Source organism: Equus caballus, chromosome 30, assembly GCF_041296265.1.
Source record: "Equus caballus isolate H_3958 breed thoroughbred chromosome 30, TB-T2T, whole genome shotgun sequence".
Taxonomy (NCBI): Eukaryota; Metazoa; Chordata; class Mammalia; order Perissodactyla; family Equidae; genus Equus; species Equus caballus.
In genome coordinates this window covers 19,300,515-19,327,814 of record NC_091713.1, presented here as the reverse complement: position 1 = coordinate 19,327,814, position 27,300 = coordinate 19,300,515, and the positions used below count along the sequence as shown (strand labels likewise).

General features: G+C 43.7%; 1 protein-coding gene across 1 annotated transcript in view; it reads right to left on the bottom strand.

Annotated features, from left to right (window-relative positions):
- Positions 1 to 3,338: 3,338 nt before the first annotated feature.
- Positions 3,339 to 27,300, bottom strand: part of MTARC2 (mitochondrial amidoxime reducing component 2) — a 35,650-nt gene continuing 11,688 nt past the window's right edge. Inside the window, exons 3-8 of the mRNA XM_023632788.2 lie at positions 26,501 to 26,663; positions 24,678 to 24,818; positions 10,210 to 10,271; positions 10,052 to 10,123; positions 8,516 to 8,670; positions 3,339 to 4,112 (exon numbers count right to left, since the gene is read on the bottom strand). Coding sequence (XP_023488556.1) covers positions 8,544 to 8,670; positions 10,052 to 10,123; positions 10,210 to 10,271; positions 24,678 to 24,818; positions 26,501 to 26,663 — 565 coding nt within the window. The 3' untranslated portion in view covers positions 3,339 to 4,112; positions 8,516 to 8,543. The remainder of the gene's footprint in view (positions 4,113 to 8,515; positions 8,671 to 10,051; positions 10,124 to 10,209; positions 10,272 to 24,677; positions 24,819 to 26,500; positions 26,664 to 27,300) is intronic.

Genomic DNA, 27,300 nt, shown 5'->3' with positions numbered 1-27,300 from the left:
CTGGAAAGCCACATGCAAAAGAATAAAGCTGGACCCCTATCTCACACCATTCACAAAAGCCAACGCAAAATGCATTAGGAACTTGAACACAAAACCTGAAATCATAAAACTTCTAGAAGAAAACATAAGTGATAAGTTCCCTGACATCAGTCTTGGTGATGATTTTTTTGGATTTGACACCAAAAACAAAGGCAACAAAAGCACAAATAAATAAGTGGGACTACATCAAACTAAAAAGCTTCTGCACAGCAAAGGAAACTATCAACAAAATGAAAAGCCAAACTACTGAATGGGAGAAAATATTTGCATATCATATGTCTGATAAGGGGTTAGTATGCAAAATATATAAAGAACTCCCACAACTCAATAACAAAAGAAAAAAATCTGATTTAAAAATGGGCAGAGGAACTAAATAGACATTTTCCAAAGAAGACATACAAATGGTCAACAGGTACATGAAATGGTGCTCAGCATCACTAATCATCAGGGAAACACAAATTAAAGCCACAATCTAACCTCACATCTGTTAGAATGGCTATTAGCAAAAAGACAAGCGATAACAAATGTTGGCCAGGATGTGGAGAAAAGTGAACCTTCATGCACTGTTGGTGGGAATATAAATTGGTGCAGCCACTATGGAAAACAGCATGGAGGTTACTCAAAAATTAAAAATAGAACTACCGTATGATCCAGCAATTCCACTTCTGGGTATTTATCCAAAGGAAATAAAAAGCCTAAGTCAAAGAGATACCTGCACCCCTATGTTCAAAGCAGCATTATTTACAATGGCCAAGATAGGGAAACAATCTAAGTGTCCATGGATGAATGAAAAGAAAAATGCGGTATATGTATACAATGGACTATTACTCAGCCATAAAAAAGAAGGAAATTTGACCATTTGTAACAACACGGATGGACCTTGAGGGCATTACGCTAAGCGAAATGAGTCAGACAGAGAAAGATAAATACCATATGATCTCACTTATATGTATAATCTAAAAAATCCAAATTCATAGATATAGAGAACAGATTGGTGGTTGCTAAAGGCAGGGGCATGAGAAGTGGGCAAAACAGGTGAAGGTGGTTAGTAAGTAAAATCTCCTGGTTATAAAATGAATAAAATCCGGGGATGTAATGTACAGCAGGGCGACAAGAGGTAACAATACTGTGTTGTGTATTTAAAAGTTGCTAAGAGATTAGATCTTAAAAATTCTCACCACAAGAAAAAAATTGTAACTGCGTGAAGTGATGGATGTTAATTTATTGTGTTAATCATTTCAGAATATATTCATATATCAAATCATTATGTGGCACACCTTAAACTAATACAATGTTATATGCCAATTAAAAGAAAAGACTATTGTAATAGAGGTATTACAATAGGGCTCAACTCTGAATACAGCTAAGACAAGTGGAGATTTATAGCCCAGGAGCAGAGTGAGGGGGTCAAGTGGATAGAAAAGTTACTAAGAGGAGACATCAAGGGTAGGAGGATGCTTGCTAAGCTGACTTAACAGATTCTTGCTGAAGGCAGGTCAAGGTCTTCCGTGTCAAAGGTAGGGGATGAAAAACTTCGTCAGCAATCAGTTATCAGGGTATGGATTCTCTCTGAAATGACTTAGCAGGATTCTTGCCAAACTGGATTATGCAGGTGTGACAAGGACAGGGCAAGGTAGAGTCCAAGTCAAGACGAGGGCCCAGAGGAGCCAGACTAAAGCTTGGTCAAGGAGAGAGTCGTTATCAGGTCCAGCTAGGTACATGGGCCAGGATGCTACAATTCAAGACCCCACCAGAATTGTCCACGCGGATGGAGGGTGTCTTGTACCAGAGAAGGGAGAGTCCCCAGAGGGGAGTGAATCCCCTTTGTCCAGCTGGTAACACACTTCAGGGCCCTTCAGTGCTCAGGATCTGTCCTTGAACATTCTTTCCACTGTAAATATTTGGGCCCAAACAGATTATATCTGTCTTGTTCTTTTCTCTTCCAACCCCAGGGTTCCAACCCTCTTCCCATTCCTGTGAATCCAGGAATTGTGTTCAGAGTCCAGAGGTCAGTGTTGCTTCAGCTGTTGGGGTAGATAATGATCTCACCTCTTCCTGGAATGAGCTGGAGGGAGAAGGGGCTTGGAGTAAACCCAGCTTCCCCAGAAGAAAAGGTGACTGATGGTGCCGTGTGCCATGGGGGAAGAGAGTGAAGAGCAAGACATCTCAGCACAACGCAAAACTTGAGCTCCACATTCTCCACAGAAAAGACTGCTCGAGGGCACTAAATTTTGTGTACTTCTGTTGATCTCTCTCCCTCATTTCTCCTCAGAAATTTAAAAGGAAAAATGTGATTCTCTATTTTAATGGTTGATTTTAAAGTTAGTATAATTTTTCAATTTCGTCATTTCCAAAATGTACTTATGCCTATAGCTAACAACACTTTTACCTCACAGGGTGCTGGGAATGGAAGCTAATTTTGTGGTCAAACCAGGCTCATTTTGCCCACCGCATGGTACACCAATCATCAAGATGATAAATTTGCAGCAGAGAAAGAGTTTATTCACAAGGAAGCCAAGCGAGGAGATGGGAGAACAAATCTCAAAACCATCTCCCTGAAAATGGAGATTAGGAATATGTCTGGGTAGAGGGGCAGGGTGGTCTGAAGTGGGAATCGATGATTGGAGGTAAGGAGAAGTGGGGTAATTGATAGTAGTAGTCAAACTTCATGGCTCTTCAGAGGACACATGTTCACAAAATGATGGAATGATGGCATTAGTATGATCTGAGGGTGGAGTTTTCAGCCCCCTGATGTCAAAGGGTCACCTGTCAGTCATTCACACAGGCCCGGTTGATAGCTGAGTGGTCTTAACTGGCCTGAACTGGATAAGGAGTCAACCCCCAGTTCCTAAAAAACTCAAGCACCGGTTACCACGGTGACCCAGGCGTCAGAGATGTTATCTACAGGCTGGGTTTTAGGAATGCATTATCGGACTACTTTTGCAAACAGATGACTGACTGAGTGTAGTTAAAGCAAGTTGGCCCCCTGCTTTCAGTTTCAGTCCCAGACGCAGCAAAGGAAAACGGAGAAGGAAGAATAGGTGCTCCTCACTGGCTGCTGGGCGGTCTCTTCAGTCACTGGCCATCAGGCCTGAGATGAGCCATCTGTGTGGTTCATGATGCCCCCGGCTCCCCACCAGTGACAGGAAGTAACGTTTGTGGAGTCCGATTGTGTCCCTGGAGGGAAGCCCTGTGCTCAGTAATCACAAACGGTAAAGAAAAATGAATGACAGTGACTGAAGTTCTTATATAAAATGAGAAAAGCCCTGGAAGCCGACTCATCAATACCAGAGAAAAACTATAATTGAGATTCACATTTATTAGTAGTAAAGAAACCACAAATTGTAAATGGGTTAATTCATTCACATATTACTTGAATGAGAATTCTTGTTTCGTCATACCAGAATAGTTCATTTCTCTTTGTTACAAAAAAAATTACTCGCACATTAAAAAAATATGTTCACGCTTCCTTCCTCCCACTCCTACTCTCAAAATTTCCTTCTCTTTGAAATCCCATTCTCTCCTTTATCACAGTTGGAATCCCAGGTGGTGCATCTGGCAGTTACATGCAACAAGTTACTTTTATATGGCTTAACAGAGGCATGATCAAATATAAAAACGAGGTCTATAAAATAATTTCCAGACTCAAACACAACGTGATTTCCATAATGGCCAAGTCAAAAACACATGAGTGAAAAGTTGGTAGGACTCCAAAGCCACGTAAAGACCACCTAACAGGAATTTGTGACTGTGCTAACATGTAAAAGTATGTCAGGAAACCTGTTATTTTCCATGAAATGACAGATGATAAAATGTAAAACTTTTTTTTTTTAATTTTGCAGTTATTTAGCTGATCCTTTAAACTTTCTTTACTCATCAATATTGTCAAGGTCTGGAGAAGTGTAATAGCTATAGTAACATTCAAGATAATTTTATAGGCAATCATTTATTTAAGTCAAAAATAGAGATTCATTTCCAGGATGAAGACAGTCAAAGCCTGGTAATAAGGACTCGCCGGGGTGGTGGTGCTGCTGTCGTCAAAATCCTCATCAATACCTCCAGGATGCTGAAACCTGAATAAATTATAAGAATCTCTGATTAGTTGGTCATTTCTCCTACTGGTCATAAACAATTCCAACATCCACAAAACAGCCTCTTATTGAGGTTAAAATGCAAGAAATATAAACTATGTCCTGCACCAAATTACCTTCACAGAAAAAAGCAGCCTTGAGACTGAGTCATTCCCCCGTTCTGGCGACAGCCCAGAGCAAGGGATGTCTCTCATGTGCCATGTTGGGGTGCCAATGGGAAGAGCCCTTCTGAAAGCCATTGGTCAGGCAACTAAAAAATATGCCTACACCCCACAAGTCAATAATTCCACTTTAGGAATCTAACTTACAGAAAAACACAATTTTGAAATGTTCTGCATACAAAGATATATACTACAATATTATTTATAACAAAACTGGATATAGTCCAAGTGTCAAATATTGTAAAATGGTGTTTAAAAAGTATCATATATTTATGCAATATAATATTATGAAGCCATCAAAAATGACATTTGAGGTGCCGGCCTGGTGGCGTAGTGGTTAAGTTTGCATGCTCCACTTCGGCGGCCTGAGGTTCACAGGTTCAGATCCCCCCAGGCTCAGACCTATACACCACTTATCAAGCCATGCTGTGGTGGCATCCTACATACAAAAGAGGAAGACTGGCACAGATGTTAGCTCAGCAACAATCTTCCTCAAGCAAAAAGAGGAAGATTGGCAATAGATGTTAGTTCAGGGCCAATCTTCCTCACTAAAAAAAAAAGAAAAATGACATTTGAATAGACTGAAGGGCTGTGAAAGTGCTTATGATACATACTTCTGTGTATATATATATATAATATGATATATGTATGCATATGATATATTTATCTGTGTATATATATCAATATAGACATGATATATCTATATGCAAATTATATATAGCATACAGATATATCTATCTATATAAATTATATAGACTTATATAGAAATAAACTATATATAAATTAGATAGATATCACATATATCTATAATTGTATATAATTATATATATTATCACATATATATATCATTATATAATATATATTATACAGATCTTGGCTACATTAAACAAACAAACAAAAAAGCAACCAGAATAAAATTTATAAACAGGGATAATGAGTGATTTCTTTCTTCTACTTTTCCAGTATTTTCTAAATCTGCTGTGATGAACATGTATTCCATTTATAATGGAACAGATAAACTTTTATATAATTAAATTTTAAATGGATAAATAAACAACTGAAGGAACCCTGGTGCAAGCATTAACTGCTACTTTTTGTACAAGCTTTCATCCACCTGTCGTATAAAGGAGATATCCCAGAATGCAGAAACAGTAGCGGGCTCACACTTAAAGTAAATGAGTAACACTGGTGTTATTTTTTTTTTTAAAGATTTTATTTTTTTCCCTTTTTCTCCCCAAAGCCCCCTAGTACATAGTTGTATATTCTTCGTTGTGGGTCCTTCTAGTTGTGGCATGTGGGACGCTGCCTCAGCGTGGTCTGATGAGCAGTGCCATGTCCGCGCCCAGGATTCAAACCAACGAAACACTGGGCTGCCTGCAGCGGAGTGCGCGAACTTAATCACTCGGCCACGGGGCCAGCCCCAACACTGGTGTTATTTTTAAAGCCCAATAGAAATGCATCACCAGAAAGGAAACCTCTGGGTGCTTCTGGGGGTGGGGCAGGGAGACTTGACACGAAGTTCCACCGGTGGGACTCCTGGGGCTGGCACTCAGGGAGGAGAAGCAGAAGTGCCCAGGGTGTGTGGGGAGTGGCGGACAATGAAGCTGAAAGAGAGCTTGGGGCCAAATGGCAAACAGCATCTATGCCACACTGAGGACCGGAGCATGCCACACTTCCCTCTCCACACCCACAGCTTCCACTCTGCTTAAATCACATGCTGTCACCCCAGCCTGGCCCCTCCCCCCTCCTGTCACCCCACTCCGCTCCATCCCACACCTGGCTCAGACAATCTCCCAAAAGCACGGTTTTGACCGTGATTTGGGCTAAACATGTCCCACAGCTACCTTCTCCGGCAAACTAACTGACAAGAACCTACAGCACGTGGCTTCACCCCTCCTCTCCATCCTCATCTCTCCTCACCCCTGCTCCCGTCCCTGTCCCCCTAGGTCCCTGTAGTAGGTTGGCCATCCTAGGAGCTTCTATCACATTAGACTCCTGGCGCACTCTCTTGACTTTCCTTCCTCCACAAGTTCAGGTTCCATGTCCACTCTCAAGCTTTCCTCTATCACCCTTCCCAGAAAGAATTTGTTTCTCCTCTGAACCCATGAAGCACTGCATCTCTCCTGAGTTACAGTTATCTTTTTACACATACAAATGCATGGCATAAGGTTGTGCAAAGAGCCTCTTAGCTCTACCTCTTATCAGCTCCTATCTGAGCCTTTTTTCCTTGTCCTTGAAAATGCTGATTACCACATCTATCTCACAGAGACCCTACTAGGATTACAAAAGGTAACACTTAGGCTCTTCAATGCACAAAGACTCCTGGGAAGCAATGAATCCTGAGTCCGAGTGAACCACAGATGCTCCTTGCCTACATCCATTGCAAAACAGGATCCAACGGAGTAGATTTGAGAACAAGCAATACAGAGGACACCCATTTGTTAAGGTATCTCAGAGGCCACTGGGCGCCCTCAAATGCAGACAACATATGAAAGAGCTTGGCTCACGCACTGATCTGGGTCCAGTCAATTGTGGCCTAAATCACAGGAACACAGGATCAGTCTCACTCAAGCCAGATGGCTCAAGCTTGGGTCCACTTTCCCCAGATGGGGCTTTAAGAAATGGTAGACACTTAAGAACTTCCAAATTTTCTCTCTAATGCGTACCGCACTTCATCAAATCCAAGACACATCAATCCTAAAATATACCACTATTTTATGCATCACTAAGATTTTTCAAAAGGGCATCCTGAATGTTATAAGAAGCTTGCTGATTTCAGAGATGTTAAAATATGGTAAAAATAGGGATCTTACAACTGATGAAATATAGTTTTGGTTATGGAAATGCCTAATCATAACAGGTAGCCAACAGAAGATTCTTTCCTTTTTGCCCATCTCAAGGGGAAAGCCAGTCTCATCTTTATATCCACTATGGCATCTAAGACTGGGCACTACATGGGGTAGTTGTTGCAATGATGACACTAAAACTCATTGCTGATATTTATTGAGCACATCCTATATTTCGTTGCAATGCTGCAACTTTATATGAACTAATCCTCAAAATAACTTTTACTGGAGGTCGGCCCAGTGGCACAGTGGTTAAGTTCACACACTCTTCTTTGGTGTCCTGGGGTTCACCAGTTCAGATCCCGGGTGTGGACCTACCCACCACTTGTCAAGCCATGCTGTGGAAGGCCTCCCACATATAAAGCAGAGGAAGATGGACACAGATGTTAGCTCAGGGCCAGTCTACCTCAGGAAAAAGAGGAGGACTGGTGGCAGATGTTAGCTCAGGGCCAATCTTCCTCAAAAAAAAAAATAACTTTTATTGATTGTTTTGAATACTATTATTATTTCCACTTGGCAGAGAAGACAATGAGGCTTAGAGGAGTGAAATAACCAAGTTAGGGAATGGAGCTGCCAGGATGACAAACCCAAGTATATCTAATGCTAGGTCCAGACTCTCTGAACCATGCTGTCCTGAAGGATGAGAAGGCAAGATCGTGAGAAGGTCAGGCCAGAATTAGAGAGAAGGATGGTCAAATGTTTTGGAAATGAGGTGACTTTAAGAACTGGGTTATGGGTTTTATGAGAAGAGTTACTCAAAAACCTCGATTTGAGGTCTTCCGACTGACTTTCTCATTCCTATAATTTGGGGGTTAGGCATTCCGCTCCAGGACTCAGGGTTTTATTTGGCCTGATGGAATCAAGGTGAGAGCATTATTTTCTACCTTGTAATTCAGAATTCAGGCACCTTGATGCCCTGATCTTTTTTTTCCAAACCTTAAATCATATTTAAAAAGGACATTTGATGAAAAGCATTTGATTCAACTTTTTTCCTCAAGTTGATTTTGAATAATTTAAACATTTCTGCTTCCCTTTTCCATCAGAGACAGAAAAACTAAAGAAAGAACTCTTGAGAATGGCTCACCATCATTTCCTTATTCCTTAAAGATCTTCCCTAATGAGCTGGGAACATAAACTTGTCTTTCTGCTGAGGCTCCTGCATCAGCATTCTATAATTGGATGGGAAAGTGGGATGGAGAAAGCTGGAAGAATACAGATTACTGAGAGGAATAAAAACAAAGGGCATTTTCCAGCTCTGAAGATTAGAACACAAACTGCTCATTCTCCCAAGAGTTAAAGCAACAAAGCATAAAAACATCTCAACACAAGAAAATGTGACAGTAACTTCAAGGCGCAGCATTCCAGAAGCAAAGCTGACCTTTTACCACATCAGCATAGTGGATCCGTCACTCTACCATCCGATACACGGGGTCACCCACTTTCAGGCTTCCAGTTTTTTCCACCGAATAATAGATCCCAAAAAGGGGGGACGACTTGTGTATTTCCTTCTCAGAAGGATCACACAGGCGGTAGCTGAAAGAAGCAAAAGTCCATCATTAGGCACAAAAAAGAAATAATTTAAATGCTCTCGATAGAATTCAAGTCTTCACTCTCAGGTTATCTATACAGAAATAGCGAGCCTTTTCTACAATATTGACAGCAGTCTGTGAGCAATTGGTCAAACTGCAAATAATCCTGGTTTTTCTAGACGCACCCTGAGAGTCTAAAAAATTTTTCCATGGCTTCAGTTGGAGGTCAAAAAGAGAAAAACTTATACGTGTTACTTAAAATAAATACTCTGTCTACATGTGTATCTCCAACTTCACGACACATTGAAACAAGTGCTCATGCAGTCTCAAAACGGAAACACCCTGAACCCTAAAACCTTCTGTTTAATGTGGGTAAGCATATGCTTTCCACCTTTCCGCGTTTATAAGCCCCAAACTGGGGTTCTTTGGTGAACAAAGACGAAGACAGAGATGCAGTTCACAGCGGGGCTGGACTATTGCTGAAGTTAATTTTTTCAAAACGCTTGTCTAAAGAAAAAAAAAATTTACTGCATCTTAAAAATCAAAAAACAAAACAGAATTGTAAATCTAAAGGCTTCAAGAAATAACCTCTTTTCTAACTTAAACCCATTCAAAACAAAAACCAAATAGAGGAAAGGGAAATAAAATAGGATACACCTCCCAAAGAATGTTAACTTAGATTTAAAAACACATTCTAGGGGCCAGCCCGGTGGTGTAGCAGTTAAGTTCGCACGCTCTGCTTCGGCTGCCTGGATTCACGAGTTTGCAGCCCAGGTGCACATCTACGCATCACTTATTAAGCCATGCTGTGGCAGGCGTCCACAAATAAAATAAAGGAAGACGGGCAGAGATGTCAGCTCAGGGCCAATCTTCCTCAAAAAATAAATAAATGAATAAAATAAAAAATAAAAATAAATAAATAATAAAAAACACATTCTATCTTGAGAACTAAAGTCAGCCAAAATTCTTTAAATAAACACGACGTAAAAGCAGCTCCTGGATAAACAAACTCTGACAATTCATTACACTCCAATTTTTCTAACATTTCATTATACAACTTCAATGACTCTCATATTCCTTGATATGGATTCTAATAAAGGAATCTGAGTTGCAATAAAAATAAAGTATTTGATGTCTTAATATGGAAATACACACGTAAATGTTATTAAAAATTGATATGAGAGAGATGAAAATTTCAAAACGTAGTATTATACAATTAAAATTTGGTCAAAAGCAATAGAAAATCCATCCAAAAAAAAAGGAAGCAACAAGTACTCACATGAACTAACAGACACAGACCAACCAGAAGGCAAAGTGGAAGGTGCTCGAGAGAACACCTACACCCACAGGATGGGGATAATATTAGAAACACATTGACGTTCTACCTCTTCAGGGTTTCCAGTGGCTCCTTCCTGTCTATCACTCCAGTGTCCGGGTCTACGGTGGTCAAAATGCACCTGTCATGCAATAACCAAGGGTTAGGTGATAGTTAAGAACCAATGAGCGAGCCACGCCAGAGGTCCCGCCTCGAGAGAATCCTCACCTGGAACAAGCCAAAACCTTTTTCATTTCTACGTTGCCAATTAGGAGTTCATCCCAGGTATCCTAGGAGAAAAGGCAAAGTTATCTTTTGAATTAAGGTTTCATTAGTCTTTAAAGCAGTTTATTCTTTGGCTGGGAGTAACTATGCAGCTAGCAGAATAAAGCAGAGCAAGAAGATGCCAAGAACTCTCTCCCAAAAGGACTCAAAGGGAGGCAGCGTGTCGGTGAGTCCAGGATCCACTTCTTGACTCACAATCTCAGAAACCTGACTCTGTCGGCACACCGGGAACAGACCTTCTCTCGGGGGCAGTTTGCCATGAGAATCACAAATTAACTGGAGGGTTGATTTATTGATATATAACAAACGAGAAATGTATAGCTTGCAAGACCAGCCCACTTTTTCCTTATAGTTAAGCTACAATGGAAGCCAAGTTAAAGTCGGGTCCTTCTTTGATGAGTGGGACATCACCCAAGCGAAGTCAGTTATAAGATTCACACTTCAACACTTCTTCCTCCACACAGAGGCAGCCAGACCCGGGGTCCTGGCATGCCACAGCTACTGGCCCTGTTTTGCTCTCCCACCTTTGAACAATGGCACTGCCAACGTCTGCCACAGGGCTTTGATCAATCCTCACAACTCTGAGGGAGGTACTGATATGATCCCCATTTTACACAAAGAACTGCAGGCAGAGAGAGATGAGAAAATTTGCTCCTAGTCACAACAGCTAGGTTTGAAGATCTTTCTGATCCTGAAGACGAGACTTTTAACCACCCAGCTTTTAACTATATCTATATCTATCTATCTACACACACATATATACATACATATATATGGAGGTTATGCAGATCACATTATGGAGACGCACAGTCACCCCTCGGTATCCGCGGGTGACGGTTCCGGGAACCCCCGCGGATACCAAAATCCGCGAATGCTCAAGTCCCTTACATACTATGCAGTACAATGAATACAGTCAGCCCTCCATATCCGCAGGCTCCGAAACCCGTGGACAAGGAGCACCGGCTGTGTACATACTTATATAATTCATATATATACACACACATACATATATGTAAGGAGGGCATGTTACAGGCCTCTCGTTGATAGGGAAGCCATCTATGAAGTTTGAATTTCACGGGACAATCTTTTGTCCAGGCCTCAGGAGGAGAGGTGGGAGGCATTGGGGGGATGGGGCCCCACTACTAGCTGCATAACCAAAAACAGTATTTCCAATCAGATGTAAAAAAAATGTCCCTTGAAAAACTGTTTCCTGATCTCAACCCAAGAGCAGTTTTTGAAGACCATGGGGTCTGAGGGATCTGGCGAGAAACCAGTCTCCGAGTGTGGAAATGAGGCGTCTATTGCCCTCACCTGGTCACTTCAGACCCCCCTCGCTGGGCATGAGAGAGGACCATGTCTGTTTCTGCAGGGGGCAGGGCGGAGCAGGCAGCAAGGGACTAACACACAGCATTTCCTTTCCCACCGCTGACGACCAGGCTCCGGTCAGGCTCCGGTCCTACTTCCGGGGTACACTAGCCCCCAAGGGCCTATCGGGGTGATTTAGCAAACGCACAACAGGTACTCCGGTACCTAACTGGGTCTTCTCAACTAAGAAATCTCCTACAGGATATGACCACAGCTAACAGACTGAGTGAGCTAAAAAGATCTCTGTCGATGCCTTGGGTTCCCAACCATCATTTGTGAAACTTTCTGGGTGGAAATAAACTACAGTTCCAACCAACCAGTTGACGAATGAACTATGTAACCATTCTAAGAGGCAAGGACACAGCACGGAACCAATGGGATCTCTATATCCCAGCCAGGACTTAGTACCAGCACGGTAATAAGTGGTTCGAATAGCAAAACTGCAAGACAACCTTCGCGGGTGGCTCAGCTCCTGCGGCATGCGACCTCCCATGGGGTATGATCAATAATATAGGTCCCGGGCCGGGAAGGGACCGGTGATGGGGGGCCCGGGCCTGGAGGCGGCCGAAAAGACTGGACGCATTTTACCACACGAGGGCGCTGCGGCCACAGGACTGTGAGCCCATCAAGCACCCGAGGCCTGAACCCCGAGCTCTCCAGGCACCTCCGTTCACTTTCTTTTTACAAGCGGTGATGAGTTTCAGTTTTCAAAGCCACATATGTGTGGAAATTCTGCCTTAGGACTATGATATGAAGCAGGCGAGTCTGAAAAGTTCAGTTAGGTTTCCGAGCTTAACAAAACAGATTTAATCTTCTCTCACACTATTAGGCAACGGCAGGACCCAGTTTAGAGTAACAAATTGTCCGGATTCATAGGAATTGTCTGAAGCCACCCAGATGCCAAACTCTAATTATTTCTTCAAATATTAACCACTTTATATAATAATGTCACCCATATTAATGATTGCCAGCAGCATTTTGGTCTAAAGCATTATTTGCAGTAAAAAAAAAAAAATACTGAGCTAATTAAGTTTACATGTTAATTATTAATTTTTATTTGAGGAAAATAATAATACATTTTAAGTTATTGAAAATGAATCTGTTAATCATGTATGAAATTAAATTTTCCATTATATTCTACTAGACACGCAAAATTCCGTCGTCTTCCCTATACACAAAAACCACTTGAAGAGCTTACAGCTCCCCCTGCTGGTGGGTAGGCTCTCTGCAGCCTGGCAAAATCCAGGCCACTGTGACTGCGTAAAGGGATAAAGCCATGGAGTTTTTGAGGCTGAGGAAGAAAGGAAAGGAAGAGAGGGGGCCTGCCTGGTGGCACAGCAGTTAAGTTCGCATGTTCCGCTTCCGCAGCCCGGGGTTCCCGGTTGGGATCCAGGGTGTGGACATAGCACCACTTTGCAAGCCATGCTATGGCAGGCGTCCCACATAAAAAGTAGGGGAGGATGGGCACGGATGTTAGCTCAGGGCCAGTCTTGCTTAGCAAAAAAGAGGAGGATTGGCAGCAGATGTTAGCTCAGGGCTAATCTTCCTCAAAAAAAAAAAAAAGGAAGGGAGAAAGACAGGGGGAAAAGGAAAAGAGCTGTAGATAATGGGCTCAGCACTGAAATAATCCTGAGAATTCACTGAATTTGCAGACATCTCATAAACACTGAATTAAGACTACATAATTTCCCATCACAAGCAGCACCCAGAGAAAGATGTAAAATAAGGGTGGGGGTTGCTGTAGAACACACAGAACACAGATGAGGGCGTCTGTTTATTCGAGACCATCACTAGAGTCCGTATAGGCATTTGCCAAGTACAAAATTCCAAGTATGAAACTTAAAATATCATGACCAGCACAGAAGAATCTCCCTCCTTTCCTTTCTCTCTATATAGTTATATACATATATATATATGGCTATACACACACACACATATATATATATACATACGACTATACACATATTTATAGAGAAGGAATAGATATATACAAAGAAAATTTATACCTATATATTCCATTTTGTTCTATATCTCTGTTATAGTCATATATACATTTTTTTGCATATGTACATATGGCTATATGCATACATACACACATATACACCTACATACATATATTTAGAAAGAGGAAATAGATATAGAGAGAGTTTATATATCTAGACATTCCATCCTTACACAGTCATGTACCCCATAACAATGTTTCAGTCAACAATGGACCACATATACGACAGTGGTCCCATACGACTGGTACCATACAGCCTAGGCGTGTAGTAGGCTATACCATCTAGGTTTGTGTAAGTCACTCTATGATGTTCGCACAACGACGAAATCGCCTAATGATGCATTTCTCAGAACGTAGCCCCACTGTTAAGCGGCACATGACTGTAGAGAGAAAGAGAGAGAAAAAGGGGTCGGGGAGAGGACAGCACCAGGTGAGAATGGAGGCCAAGGTGAGCTCTTGAACACCAACTAACCATAGAAGGACAAGAAGACATCTGAGCATAAGACGGTGAGACAGACAATAGGAGCCTGAGGGTCTGCTCTTGCAATGGGCTGTGAGTGAACTTACCCTAAAGAGCACAGTCAGATCGGCAATCCTCATCAGACCGACAGCCCCAGAGCCTTGGCACCTGTCCTCAGGCCCTGCTCTCGTGCACCACCCCCACTCTTTCACCCCCTGAATCTCAGTTACAAGGTCAGGGCTGCCCCTTTTCCTGCTCCTGAATTTCTAATTGCTACTCATAAGTTCACTATATTGTGTCAGACATACACTTGTTAGAAGCAATTTTAAGCTATGTTGAGATAAACCGAGGGAATGAATAAGTAAATAAACACAATTGTTATTTAGAAATCCTTAGCAATTTTTCCAGTTTGGTATCAATGACCCTACAAGATTACAATAAGCTCGGAAAGTCATCTCCTAGAGACTAACGGAATACAGGTGGGATGTGTATACGATGCTCACAGTTTGGGCATTAGGAAGGAGATGGGAAACTCTATTTCTTAACAATGAATAATGTTCAAGATGATGCTGCGTGCAAAAAGCACATCTATATATACCACATGTAGGATGATTTCATTTACAAAAAATAGCTGTATATATAGCTACTTGTGTATATTTATAGCAATGTATTTTTAAGGTTCCTCAAGTTTAAACAGTATTATTTGTTTCTTTATAAATTTCTATTTTCTTCTTTTTCCCTTTTTTGCTGTATTTTTTATAAGAAGCATGATAAACCCAATAACACATTTTTAAAATCATTTTAGTCTAGAAAGTTTCTCAGATTCTTTCTGATACCAAATACACGGCATCTTTTCCAACACAGTTCTGCAATTCTCTGACACCAACTGCTGTCCAAGAAGTGAAGGCATTTCTGACACTGACTGCTCAGAGCTAGCCAGAGGTTAAGGGCTCAGTCCCACAAGACTGCCCCCACTCAGATGCCAGTCTCAGGTCTCCCGAACTTCTGACGAAACAGCTATAAATGCAGGGTTCCCATGACCCCCTCCTCAGGTTTGATATTTTGCCAGAAGAGCTCACAGGACTTGAAAAGGACTTTACGATGACCAGTTCATTATAAAGGATACAACTCAGGAAGAGGCAAATGGAAGAGATGCACAGGGAAGCATATGGGGGAGGTTCCAGAACTTCCATGCCCTCTCCCTGAGGTGCACCACTCTCCCAGCACCTCAAGGTGCTCACCAACCTGGGAGCTCTCCAAACCCCATCATCAGAGGTTTTTATGGTGATTGCGTTACTTAGGCATGTGATTGATGAAATCTTGGCCATTGGTAATTGAACTCAACCTCTAGCCCCTCCTTCCTCCCTGGAGGTCTGGGGCGGGGCTAAAAGTTCCAACCCTCTAATCACGGCTTTGTCTTTCTGGTGACCAAGCCTTGGTCTTTCTGGTGACCAACCTCCCTCCCCATGCTACCTACCCCCGCCCTCCAGCCACTCACTTCATTAGCATAAACTCAGGTATGATTGAAGGGGGCCTGTTATTCATAACAAAAAGCGCTCCTATCACTCAGGAAATTCCAAGGGTTTTAGGAGCTGTGCCAGGAACTGGGGACAAAGACCAGATATATATTTCTCACTACACCACACAGTTAAACTATCTCAAACCAAAAATTGTTTTTCTATTTTTAAGGTGTATAAGCAAAACAATATTCCTTAATGTCCTATTCCAAAATTTAATCTCTCCCTATAAAGAAACCCTTGGTGTTCTTCCTACAGTTAGATACACACACATACCCTGTGCTGAGTGCTCCTTTCTCTGGGCTCCTGTGAGTGTGGTTACCTATCTCAGCTGCTATCAGTACCACAACCTTCCAGCCACTGAGCCCTCCATCCTGCTTTGTCCTGGGACCCCTGCAGGCAGACACTGGGAGTCCATTTCTGTAACCTTAGCATCTATCTCAGAGATTAGCACCCAGTTAGCCCTCAATAAACATTTGTTGCCAACATGAATGTTCCAGAATCTTGGCCAATGTATGAACTTGCAAGAAATCAGTTTCCTTAGCTAAAATAAAAGTCTCCCTCACAGCCAAACTTCCTGCACAAACTAACACAGGATGCCGTACTCGAAGAATTACGAACTTACATGAGACACAACTTTTCACTTATCAAATTAGTAAAAATTATAGGCGACAGTGCTGGCAGGAGTATAAGGAAAAGGGCATGTTTCTGCCCACCTTGTGGGAATATAAATTGGTACAAGGTTTCTGCAAAAGGATTTGGCAATATACATGGAGAGCCTTGAAAATGCTGATTTAGCATTTCCTAAGAATAACTTTAGAAATGCAGACAAAGACTGGTTACAAAGCTCTTTATTACTTATGTAAGAGAAAATGGAAAATAGCCTAAATGCCCAATGGTAAGGGAATGGCTAAGTAAGCTATTGCACAGTCTGTGATGGACTAATACGGGCCCACGAAACCCACGCTAATGAAGAATTTGTAAAAACAGCTGTGTTTGCCATATTCCGTTAAGTGAAAGTGGTGAAATTCAGCACCATCTATGCAGCATCATGCAGACAATATTGGAAACACAACAAAATGTTATCTCACAGGCTACTTTTTGACCATAGGATCGTTAGAGATTTTCATTCCTTCCTTTAAACTTTCCGTATGTTTCCAACTGTACACAGAGGATGTGTTACTTTAAAAAATTACTTTTATAAATAGAAAAAATTAACCTTATCTGAAAAAGATTCTTGAACTGAATCATTGAAAAGCTTCCCACATCTCTGCAGCCCTGGTTCCAGATCCCCTCGGGGCTTTCTCACACCCCCAGGTTCCAGCAACGCTGTGTAAAGAAGCGATAGATTTTCCCCTTAAAGTGGAAGTCTCCTCCAGTTACACAGGGGCTGCTGTGTGCTCCTACAATCGCAGGAGTCACCTTTCTGTAAAGCTAAATGCATAATAAATGTGCCAGGAGGAATTTGCTGGCTGGGGCACTTGGACCCAGAGAGTTCAGGAAGAAGAGAAGGACACAAGCCTGAGGCTTTCTGCAAAGCTAGTTTCTGTTCCCCGGAGGCCCCTACTTAGAGGAAGACCAGTAAGAGGTTACAAAAAGGGAAAGAAGAGACCTGCAGATGTGGCTGTTTCTCTGTCTCTGAAGCGTGTTCACCGAGTTGGATACTTTGTGGGGCTGACATGGCTGAATGTGTCCCACTCATATGCCGGGCTCTTCTGAGGGAAGTTAGGGCCACGAGGATTCCAGCACCTCATGGACATAAGAGATCCTCGTCTCCCCTCGGGGTTCAGCTCCTGACTGAGAGGCTGAGGGGTCCCATGCCCACCAATGGTGGCGTCTAGGAGAGGCAGCCATTGACCCCAATTCCCAAAGGCAGCAGCCTGGCCTGCTTTGGGTTGCTCTTCAGCACCCTAGGTCCAGATGTGAATTATAGTCCTCCAGAGGGCCTCAAGAGAGAGGGATGGGGTGGGGGGGGGGGGCCAGACAACTCCTACCCACCCCTACTCTTCCATCTCTACTTCAACATCTCTATCTGATGGGCTTATCTCAAGGGCAGCTTTGTAAGCCAAGGGCCACTCCTCACTGACGATGTATAGATGTGCATGTTTGTGCAAGCACACCTGCTCAAAGGGAACACCCATCGAAGGCTTTCGTTTCCTCCTTGTTCTGAAAAGCAACCTCTTTACAGGCGGGTAAGATATGATAAACACAATTCAATGGCCAATCCCTGCCCCTAATTCAGTCCAACAAGGTCACACATACTCTCAAGCTTGTCCATTCAGGACCAAGGATAAATGGGAAAAAGCACAGTGAAGGAAATCTTGAGAAATGGGCCTCATACGACTGTTAGGAAGATTAAAGGTGTTCACTTATAAAAAAGTTGGAACATAGTGTGTGCAATATAAGGGTTGGTTAAAAATAAAAAAGCCAACAAAGAGGTCACCTCGGAGACGGGGTTCTGAGAGACATTTGTGATAAAGTGCCTTTACTGACCACACACTCACACACAGAAGGAAAAGGCAAAATTATCCAACTTTAGGGCTGCAAAGAACCTTTAAAATCCTTTAAAACAACTTTAAGATCAGAAAACAATGCTCAGAGAGGTTGAGGTCAAGCTCACAAGGATGGAAGGACCACGTGGCCCTGCTGGTCTCCACGCACACGGGCGGTGCCTGCTGACTATCATCTTGCTCCAAGGAAAACCCCAGGCCAGATGGTCCCGCCCTGGCTCATGCCAGAGTCACCTGGGGAGGCTGAAAAGTCCTCCGCCCAGCCTGCACCTGGACCCAGGCTCAGGACTGTTGAAAGCTCCCCCCGTGCGACGTGCAGCCAGCGTGGGAACCTCAATCTCGGCAGATCTCAACACATTTCCTCTAAGGAGACTCTAAGTGACTCTGACCCCACTTACCTTCCTGGCCATGGGTTTTCTGGGGGTGTCTCATTTACTCAGTGGGTGCAGTGGTGGAAAAAGCTGTGGGGGGTGGTGTGGAATCCCACAGAAGCATCCTCCTCATTTCTTCTTTTTTTTTTTTTTTTTTTTTTTTTTTTTGAGGAAGATTAGCCCTGAGCTAACATCTGCCATCAATCCTCCTCTTTTTGCTGAGGAAGACTGGCCCTGAGCTAACATCCGTGCCCATCTTCCTCTACTTTATATGTGGGACGCCTGCCACAGCATGGCTTCATAAGCCGTGCATAGTTCCACACCCGGGATCGGAACCAGCAAACCCCGGGCAGCTGAAGTGCAAACTTAACCGCTGCACCACTCGGCAGACCCCCTCCTCATTTCTTCTTGATATGAAAGGGGCAGAAGCTCTCCAGGGTTTGGCTCCACATTCTTCATCTCCTTTCCTACCCCTTAAAAGTCTCTGTGGCAAATATTTCAAGTCACTTTTTCATTTGCTGAGAAGTAAATGAATACGGAGATCTCCTTAAGCAAGGGACTAACTCTGTCGGCAAATTCTTCTGAAACGTGAACACATTATTACTCGCTCCACCCAGGACTCTGTCTCTCACGTTTTCATCATTTTGTCTTTCCAAATCGGGACCAGCCGGTCCAAGGTCTTCACTTGAGGCTCCTGACAAACTGCGCATGTCAGAAAAGCTCCCCGGATGAGAGCTGGGACCACCCCCCATCACTTGCAAGGTGTACCAGAAATGCCTAAACGCCAGCAGTCCGCCACATGCGTTCCCCAGGCCTCTTCTTGCTGCTTCTCATTCACTCAGAAAGGAAAACGACTTTAGATGCTCAGCGTGCTTCCGGCAAAGTCAATAAACGTGAAATCTGGGCTGGTCTTCACTATGCCAAAGCTGATGCCTGCTCTTCCTCTCCCTTTTTTTTTTTTCATTGCTGTTAACTGTCTTACTTCTTCCAGAAGCAGAGATCTGATCTTCCCGACCCCACAGGGAGTGGGGGCCCAAAGTAGTTTTGCTAAATGGCCTGGCAGTGGCTTGAAGGAGCGAGAGTTGTGTAGATGGTTTAAATTCATGGACTTCTGGCAGACGACCAGGGCCCAAAGCCTCACTTGGCCACACACTAGCTGTGTGATGATGGGCAAGGAACTCAATTTCTCTGAGTCTCAGTTTCCACATCCGGAAAAGAGAAGTGAAAACACTACTCGCCTCAGTAGCTATTAAACATTTTCCATCATGAACGAAGAAAAAAATTACATTTTATAATCTATTGCCAAAACTTGGAAGCAACCAAGATGTCCTTCAGGAAGTGAATGGGTAAATGAATTGTGGCACATCCAGATAATGGAATATTATTCAGCGCTAAAAGTAAATGAGCAGTTAAGCCATGAAAAGGCTATGGAGGAATCTCAAATGCATATTACTAACTGAAAGAAGCTAATCTGAGAAGTCTACATACTGTAGGATTCCAAATATATGACATTCTCGAAGAGGCGAAACTATGGAGACAATAAAAAGATCAGTGGTTGTCGGGGGGGGGGGGTGAGGGTGGGCAGAGATGAATGGCTGGAACACAGAGGATTTGTAGGGCAGTAAAAATACTCTGTATGGGGGCTGGGCCAGTGGCACAGCGGTTAAACGCGCACGTTCCACTTTGGCGGCCCCGGGTTTGCCAGTTCGGATCCGGGGTGCGGACATGGCACCACTTGGCAAGCCATGCTGTGGTAGGCGTTCCACATATAAAGTAGAGGAAGATGGGCACGGATGTTAGCTCAGGGCCAGTCTTCCTCAGCAAAAAGAGGAGGATTGGCAGCGGATGTTAGCTCAGGGCTAATCTTCCTCAAAAAAAAAAAAAAAAATTCTGTATGATATTAAAATGGTATATACATCATTATACATTTGTCCCAACCTATAGAATGCACAACACCAAGAGCAAACCATAATGTAAACTATGGACAATGGCTGATTGTCATGTGTCAATGTGAGTTCATCCTTGGTAAAAATTGTGCCATTCTGGTGAGTGGTGTTACTAATGAGGGAGACTTTGTACGTGTGGGGGCAGGGGTGTATGGGAAATCTCTGTACCTGCCTCTCCAATTTTATTATAAAGCTAAAAGTGCTCTAAAAATATAGTCCTTTAAAAAAACTACATATTATCTTGTTTCCTAAAGCTGTCTCACACACACACATCCCAGATAAAACTTAAACAAAAGTTTCACAAAACAATTCTTAATCTTTCTACATGTAGCCTACTCTGATATCTTTTATTCTATTCCAGTCTTTTTTTTTTTTTTTAATTCTGGTCAGGGCCCAGCTCATATTACAGCCCAATAATGGGTTGTGACCTGTAGTCTGGAAAGGGGAAGTAGGATTAAATGAGACAATGCACATAAGGGAGCTGGCCCAGAGCCTGCCACACTGTAAGCATCTGATAATTGGGAGCCATGGTTGTTATTGTTATTTTTGCTACTGTTTTATACATTGCTATTATTATCATTGCTACCTCAGAGATGCCTGAAGCCAGGCGAATAAACATAAGCATCCAAATAAAATCCTAACTCGTCTCAACTCAGGTTTTGGGGACTGAAAAATCTGGTAATGAGGATTTGCAAAAATTCTGTTTTTGACCAGCTGCAAAGTCCTGGAAGGACCCATTTCACACAGCCAGGGAGCCGTGGGGCTGGAATTCAAACCTCAGCTGTCTGGCTTCAAAATCCACCGCCTCTCTAGAAGCTTCTTGGAGAAGCACTTCCTGAGTGACAGGTAACAACATGTCAAGAGTTTTCTGCGAGCTTCTCCACAGTCCTTTCAAAATGTGCAGTGAGGAATGATACAAACAAGACATTCCAAAAAAAATGTCAAGTCCTGCCCACGAGGACAGCGAGCAAAGTTCGGGAAACACACCCCCGGCAATGGTCAGCTACAGAGATAAGAAGTATTGGTCAACTTCATTATTTTCAAACTCTATTGCTCTGCATTCCCAGAACTCAAACACAGCACACTGGCCCGAGAGAACCCGCCCTTGAAAATGTGCTTAATATTCTGTTAAATGGAAAAAGTACAAAGTACTTTGGGCCACAAAGAGCAAATGTTGCACAATGCATTCTCCTATTGCCCTATATTTTTGCAATAAATAATGGCCTAAACTTTTGCACCATGCTTAGATTTACTATTTTTCTTTATTATTAGTTGGTCTATTAAATATTGACGTGCGTTATCATTTTACATTAATATTTAACAGAGTCCCACTAACTGAAAGGGTTATAATTGTGTCACGGTGCCAGGTAGTGAAGCTAATGCATCAGGCCCTTAACTACTGGGCTTCCTAATTTCAGGGAGAATAAATCAGCAATATTAGTATCATTTTGTTGTAAGGATTTTTTTTAATATGCATAACCAGAGGACTCTTCTAGAAAAATCAGAGTGTTCCACCTTACTATTTCTGTAAGCCCATCACCATGCAGGAATAAAACCACAAATGGACTTGGCAGCATGAGGTCACTGCACATAGTTTTATCAAAAAAAAGACTCCACCCACTTAAATTGCCTAAGAGAATACGATTAGGCTTACATTAGCCTTTGGTTCAGTTTGACAAGTCCTAGGAGAGCAAAATTCTGTAGCCAAGACTGAGAGTATCTTTTCTCTTATTCCTCCAGCTCAAAATCTTAAAGTAAAATCAGTATCTTCAGTGGGACAAACCAAGAAAAATTTTATTCCCAAAAAGAAAGTTTCTCAGAAAATAATGGACCAGTTACAGGATTCTTGTGGAAGGATTTTTGCTTCATGGACGAATTTCTACTACAATCTATAATCACATGCCTTATTAATACCGAGCACTAATTCGGTGTTTAACAAGCATCCAGTGACTTCAGACTTAGGTGCACTCTACTAGAAAGTACGGGAAAGTGGAGCAGGGAAGAAATAGGTGGGTTTACTGGGAAGCTAACAAGACTTGAGCCTGAGGCCCTTTGAAGCCCTGCATCTAATTCTGTTTTCATTGCTTTCTTTCAGTAATATTTGTTGGATGAATGCAAATCATAATTATTTCCTTGTTCAAAATCATTACCAGCTCTGCAATATCCACAACACGAAATCCAAACTCCTTGGCATGGTGGCCTCCAGCCAGCTCGGGGTCCAGCCTCTTCCTGCCACTTCTCCCCCAGTGCCCCTGTGATTTTGAAATACTCCTGCGCACCCCTTCATGTCAGGGCCTCTCATGCTTCTGGGCCTTCCAAACGGCTGCCTCCTTTACCCAGAATGACCCTTATTCACCCTCGCCAGCACACACTGCACACACACCCCTACACACAGAAACAGAGTGGCTTCTGGGTAGCGTGATCTGGTCCCCCCGACCCCCCACAGCACCTCCCATCTCCAGGCAGATTTAGGCACTTCTACTTCAAAGCATCCATGGCACCTGCTAAGCATGTCCATTAAAGGACTTTTCATGCTGGGCTGTCACTGTCTCATGACCATTCCTCTCATATCAGAAACTTGGAAGGGCAGGGTCCGTCTCTTTTCATCTCTGTGTCCATGGCTCTTGGACACAGTGCCTGGCCCATAATAGATGATCAATTATAAAAAAAACATTGTTGGGGCTGGCTCCGTGGCTGAGTGGTTAAGTTCACACGCTCTGCTGCGGTGGCCCAGGGTTCGGATCCTGGGCGCGGACATGGCACCGCTCATCAGGCTACGTTGAGGCGGCGTCCCACATCCCACAACTAGAAGGACCTGCAACTAAGATATACAACTGTGTACGGGGGGGGGGTTTGGGGAGATAAAGCAGAAAAAAAGAAAGAAAAAAGATTCGCATCAGTTGTTAGCCCAGGTGCCAATCCTTAAAAAAAAAAAGATTGGCAACAGTTGTTAGCCCAGGTGCCAATCTTTAAGAAAAAAACAAAAAAACAAAAAAAACATTGTTAACAAATGGAAAGAGGAATTAAAGAAAATAAATAAGAAATGACAGGATAACATCAACAAGTAGACAACTTCTGTATACACTGCTATTTTTTTAACTATTAAATAATATGAGGTACCTACATGTGCAAGGATTTATACTGGGCTCTGTGCAAAGGCTTATCCTAAAGGACAATGTTTACCAGCAAAAAGGGGCACATTTTACTCACACAAAAGGACATGTGGGCACCCAGGGGAGCAAAGAATTGAGAAGGTGTTCAAGAGCCTCTCCTCTCAGACGTATGACTTGAGATCTCTAAATCTGAACCAGCACCTTAACACCTCAGACGGTGGAGTTACGAGTCTTGGGTTCTAATGCGAGAGCCACCACTTACACACCTAACAAGTTGCGTAACACCCCAGGCTTCAGTTTCCTTATAAAAAGAAGAAAATAATACAGACTTCACAGGATTGTCTTAAGGATCAAATAAAATAACTTGTATGAAGTGATTCATCAGCTCAGTGCCTGGCATCCAGCTGACACCCAATAAACGCAATTTGTTGTTGTTACTTCCAGTGCTCATAAAATTTAGCCCACCCTCAGGTTTCATATGATTGCTGATGTTTCTTATTATAAAGCAACACCAGCTATACGTATTCCATGCACAGATCTCAGGTTACAACTGGTTCGGATGTGGCTGTCCCTTCAGAGCTACAAAGGACTCTGTCTGCAGAGGGTGGAAATTTCTGGAGTCAGCCACATAGGAGAGCCTGTGGGTGCTCTGGGAGAGAACTCAGGCCACAGCATAGAATGTCTCCAGGGCCCCGTTCACAGGCGCATCTCCTGTATCCCTGCTTGGTCTCCATTTTAGGGTCTGGGGCTTCCAGGAGTCTCAAATCTGTGAGCATTCCTGGGTGGTACAGAAAAGGGAGAGATGGCTGTTTCATCTTCATTTCCCTTTAGTGATCTCTGAACTATGATTACACGTTCCGGCCCAGTTCCAGACTCACTACAGTTGGGGGTTCGATTGCTTGCTTTGGGTCCCAGCATTAAAGGGTGAGCAGCGCCCCCCTGAGGCCAGCGAGGTGATGGTGCAGCAACTAAACAACTCCACAGGGTTAAGGTGACCCTTGGGGAAGGACAGTCTCCCCCACTGCCAACCTGGAGGGTCTGAGCTGGTGCCGGCTAAAGGAGACAGTTCCGTTAGTGTCTCGAACAGCACATCTGAGCACAACACACAAACACGGTGAGCCACCTACCTCCTCAAAAGCATCACAGCCCGTCACCACGATATTTGGCCTGAAATTGTCCATCTTCACTTTCTTCTCCAGCCTGGTATTCAGATCTGCCAGGGAGGCTTCCGAGAGGACCAGGAGGGGGCTGGCGTCCGGGTAGGCCACCTGTGCCAAAAACACAGCAGGATCAGGCTTCACCGCCCTGTGAAATTCCTCAGCCCAATGGCAAAGCTGAGCACAGTCCCGAAGCAAAGCCCCTGAGTGCAGAAGGGAAGAGTGGTGCTCAGGAAGGAGAGGCGACAGGGCGGGCTTGGAAATGGCTGAGTCAGCAGTGGGACATGGTTCCTGCCTGCTGGGCCTCAAGAGGGCTCCCAGTCCACAGACTGAAGGCAGCAGCCAGGGCTCACGGCTGACATCACCCTCCAGGCCGCGTCCTCTGTGTTCCTTGCTCCAGCTCCCAGCAGTGACCTTTCCTACGTCATCACCACACAGCGCAGGTCTGCTGCTGATCAGCTATACTCTCGTAATGATTTCTTTCAGCGGCGTCTATTCTCCCAACGTGCGTTTATTAAGCGCCAGCTGTGTATCAGGCACTGTTCTAGGTGGGAAATAGGACAAAGCAGATGAAACCCTGCATTCCAGGAGCTTGTATAGGGAGTGCGGCAAGGACTCCCTGAGGTGCTTGCGTTTTAAACCCTACCTCCCTGCAGACCCAGCGGCTTTGGTCTTTGGCCTGGCAAGGAGGGCCATTCTTATCACGAGAAGGTGCGTTCTCAGGGCCTGAAATACCCAGACCACACTGACTGTGGAGGGAGCGCTTGGAGAAAGCCTGCTTCTGTCATTTTAGGAAACCTGGATTTAGTCCCAAACCAACCTCTCTCTTTCACCTCCCTGACCCGCTTTCCCCTGGGAGTCACCCCTGGCTTCTCCCTCTCCACAACAGTAGTTCCTCCTGATCCAAGGTTTCGCTTTCTGTGGTTTCGATTACCTCTGGTCAACCGCAGTCCAAAAATATTAAATGGAAAATGCCAGAAATGATACATAAGTTTTAAATTGTGCACCGTTCTGAGCAGCGTGATGAAATCTCGAGCTGTCCCCCTCTGTCCCGCCCAGGATGTAAGTCATCCCTTTGTCCAGCAGATCCATGCTGTATCTGGTCCATTAGTCACTTAGTAGCCGTCTAAGTTATCAGACTGACTGTCACAGTATCGCTTTGCTTGTGCTCAGATAACCCTTTATTTTACTTATTTACGGCCCCAAAGCACAAGAGGAGTGATGCTAGCAATTCAGATATGCCAAAGAGAAGCCAGAAAGTGCTTCCTTTAAGGGAAAAGGTGAAAGTTCTTGACTTAATAAGGAAAGAAAAAAAAAATCGTATGCTGAGGTTGCTAAGACGTACAGTCGGAATGAATCTTCTGTCTGTGAAATTGTGAAGAAGGAAAAAGAAACTCATGCTAGTTTTGCTGTTGCACCTCAAACTGCAAAAGTTACAGCCACAGTGCTGATAAGTGCTTAATACAGGAAAAACAGATACATATTGGGTTCAGTACTATCCACGATTTCAGACATCCACTTGGGGTCTTGGAATGTGTTCCCCATGGATAAGGGGGACCCAATGTATGTCTCATAGTCTATCCTCCACGCGTCCTGGAGAGCCCACTAGACTCTCATATCCTCTTCCCTCTCCATCCCCAATAGCTGCCCAGGTCACGCCCTCAGTACCACTCACCGGGGCCATCACTACACTTTCCTAACTGGGTCCCTAGAGCGGCCCTCTGTGGGCCAAGAAGGAAGCCAGAAAGAGAGCTGTGACTGATAGAAGCGAAGGCAGCTCTCTGTAAACTCACCTGGTAATTCTGTACAAAAGGAGGGAAAATGTCCCTTGATGATCTTCCCTTCATGTTCTTTTCAAACTGAACCAGCCTGAAAGCTTCTGTTTTCAAGAAGTTGGTGAACCACTGCGCTGCCTCATCGCCACAGTCTCTGCCCTTGATGTCAAGACCAAATAGCCTGGAAGGGTCCCAAGAGAGAACCACGGTTACTTTCTTGCATCGACATATTGAGAGATGGCATCAAGACAGAACACGGCACTGTTGGCACCTGACTATCCCAGACGGCCAGTAAGTGGTCTTTGGCCAAAGCTGGAGAGAAGCGGAGTGGGAGGAAGCAGAATGTGCTCCAGGGAAGAGCTTGTCAAACTCTAAAATGCTTGTGACTCGCCTGGATCTTGCTAAAATGGAGATTCTAGTTCCGTAGGCCTGAGATTCTGCATTCCTAACAGGCTTCAGGAAGCCTATGCTGCTGGTCCATGGACCACACTTTGAGCAGCAAGGATTTAGGATAGTTTCGGAAGGGGAGAAGGACTGCAGGGTGGTAGCTGCACCGTGAGCCTGGAGTCTGGCAGATCTGGTTCAAACTGGCCCTCTGCCAGTCTCCAGCCTTTAGCAAATCATTTAACTCCTCTGACCTTCTGTCTCCAGTCATAAATTGGAGGTAATAACATAGTACCTACTCCACGTGGTGGACACAGATTCCATTAGGTAACACAGTGGTCTTCAATGTCTGTTAGACACGCCTATCCTATCTACTGTCAAATCTCAATGCTGTTCTTCTAACATTTCTTGGACCTCTTCCTTCTCTCCAAATC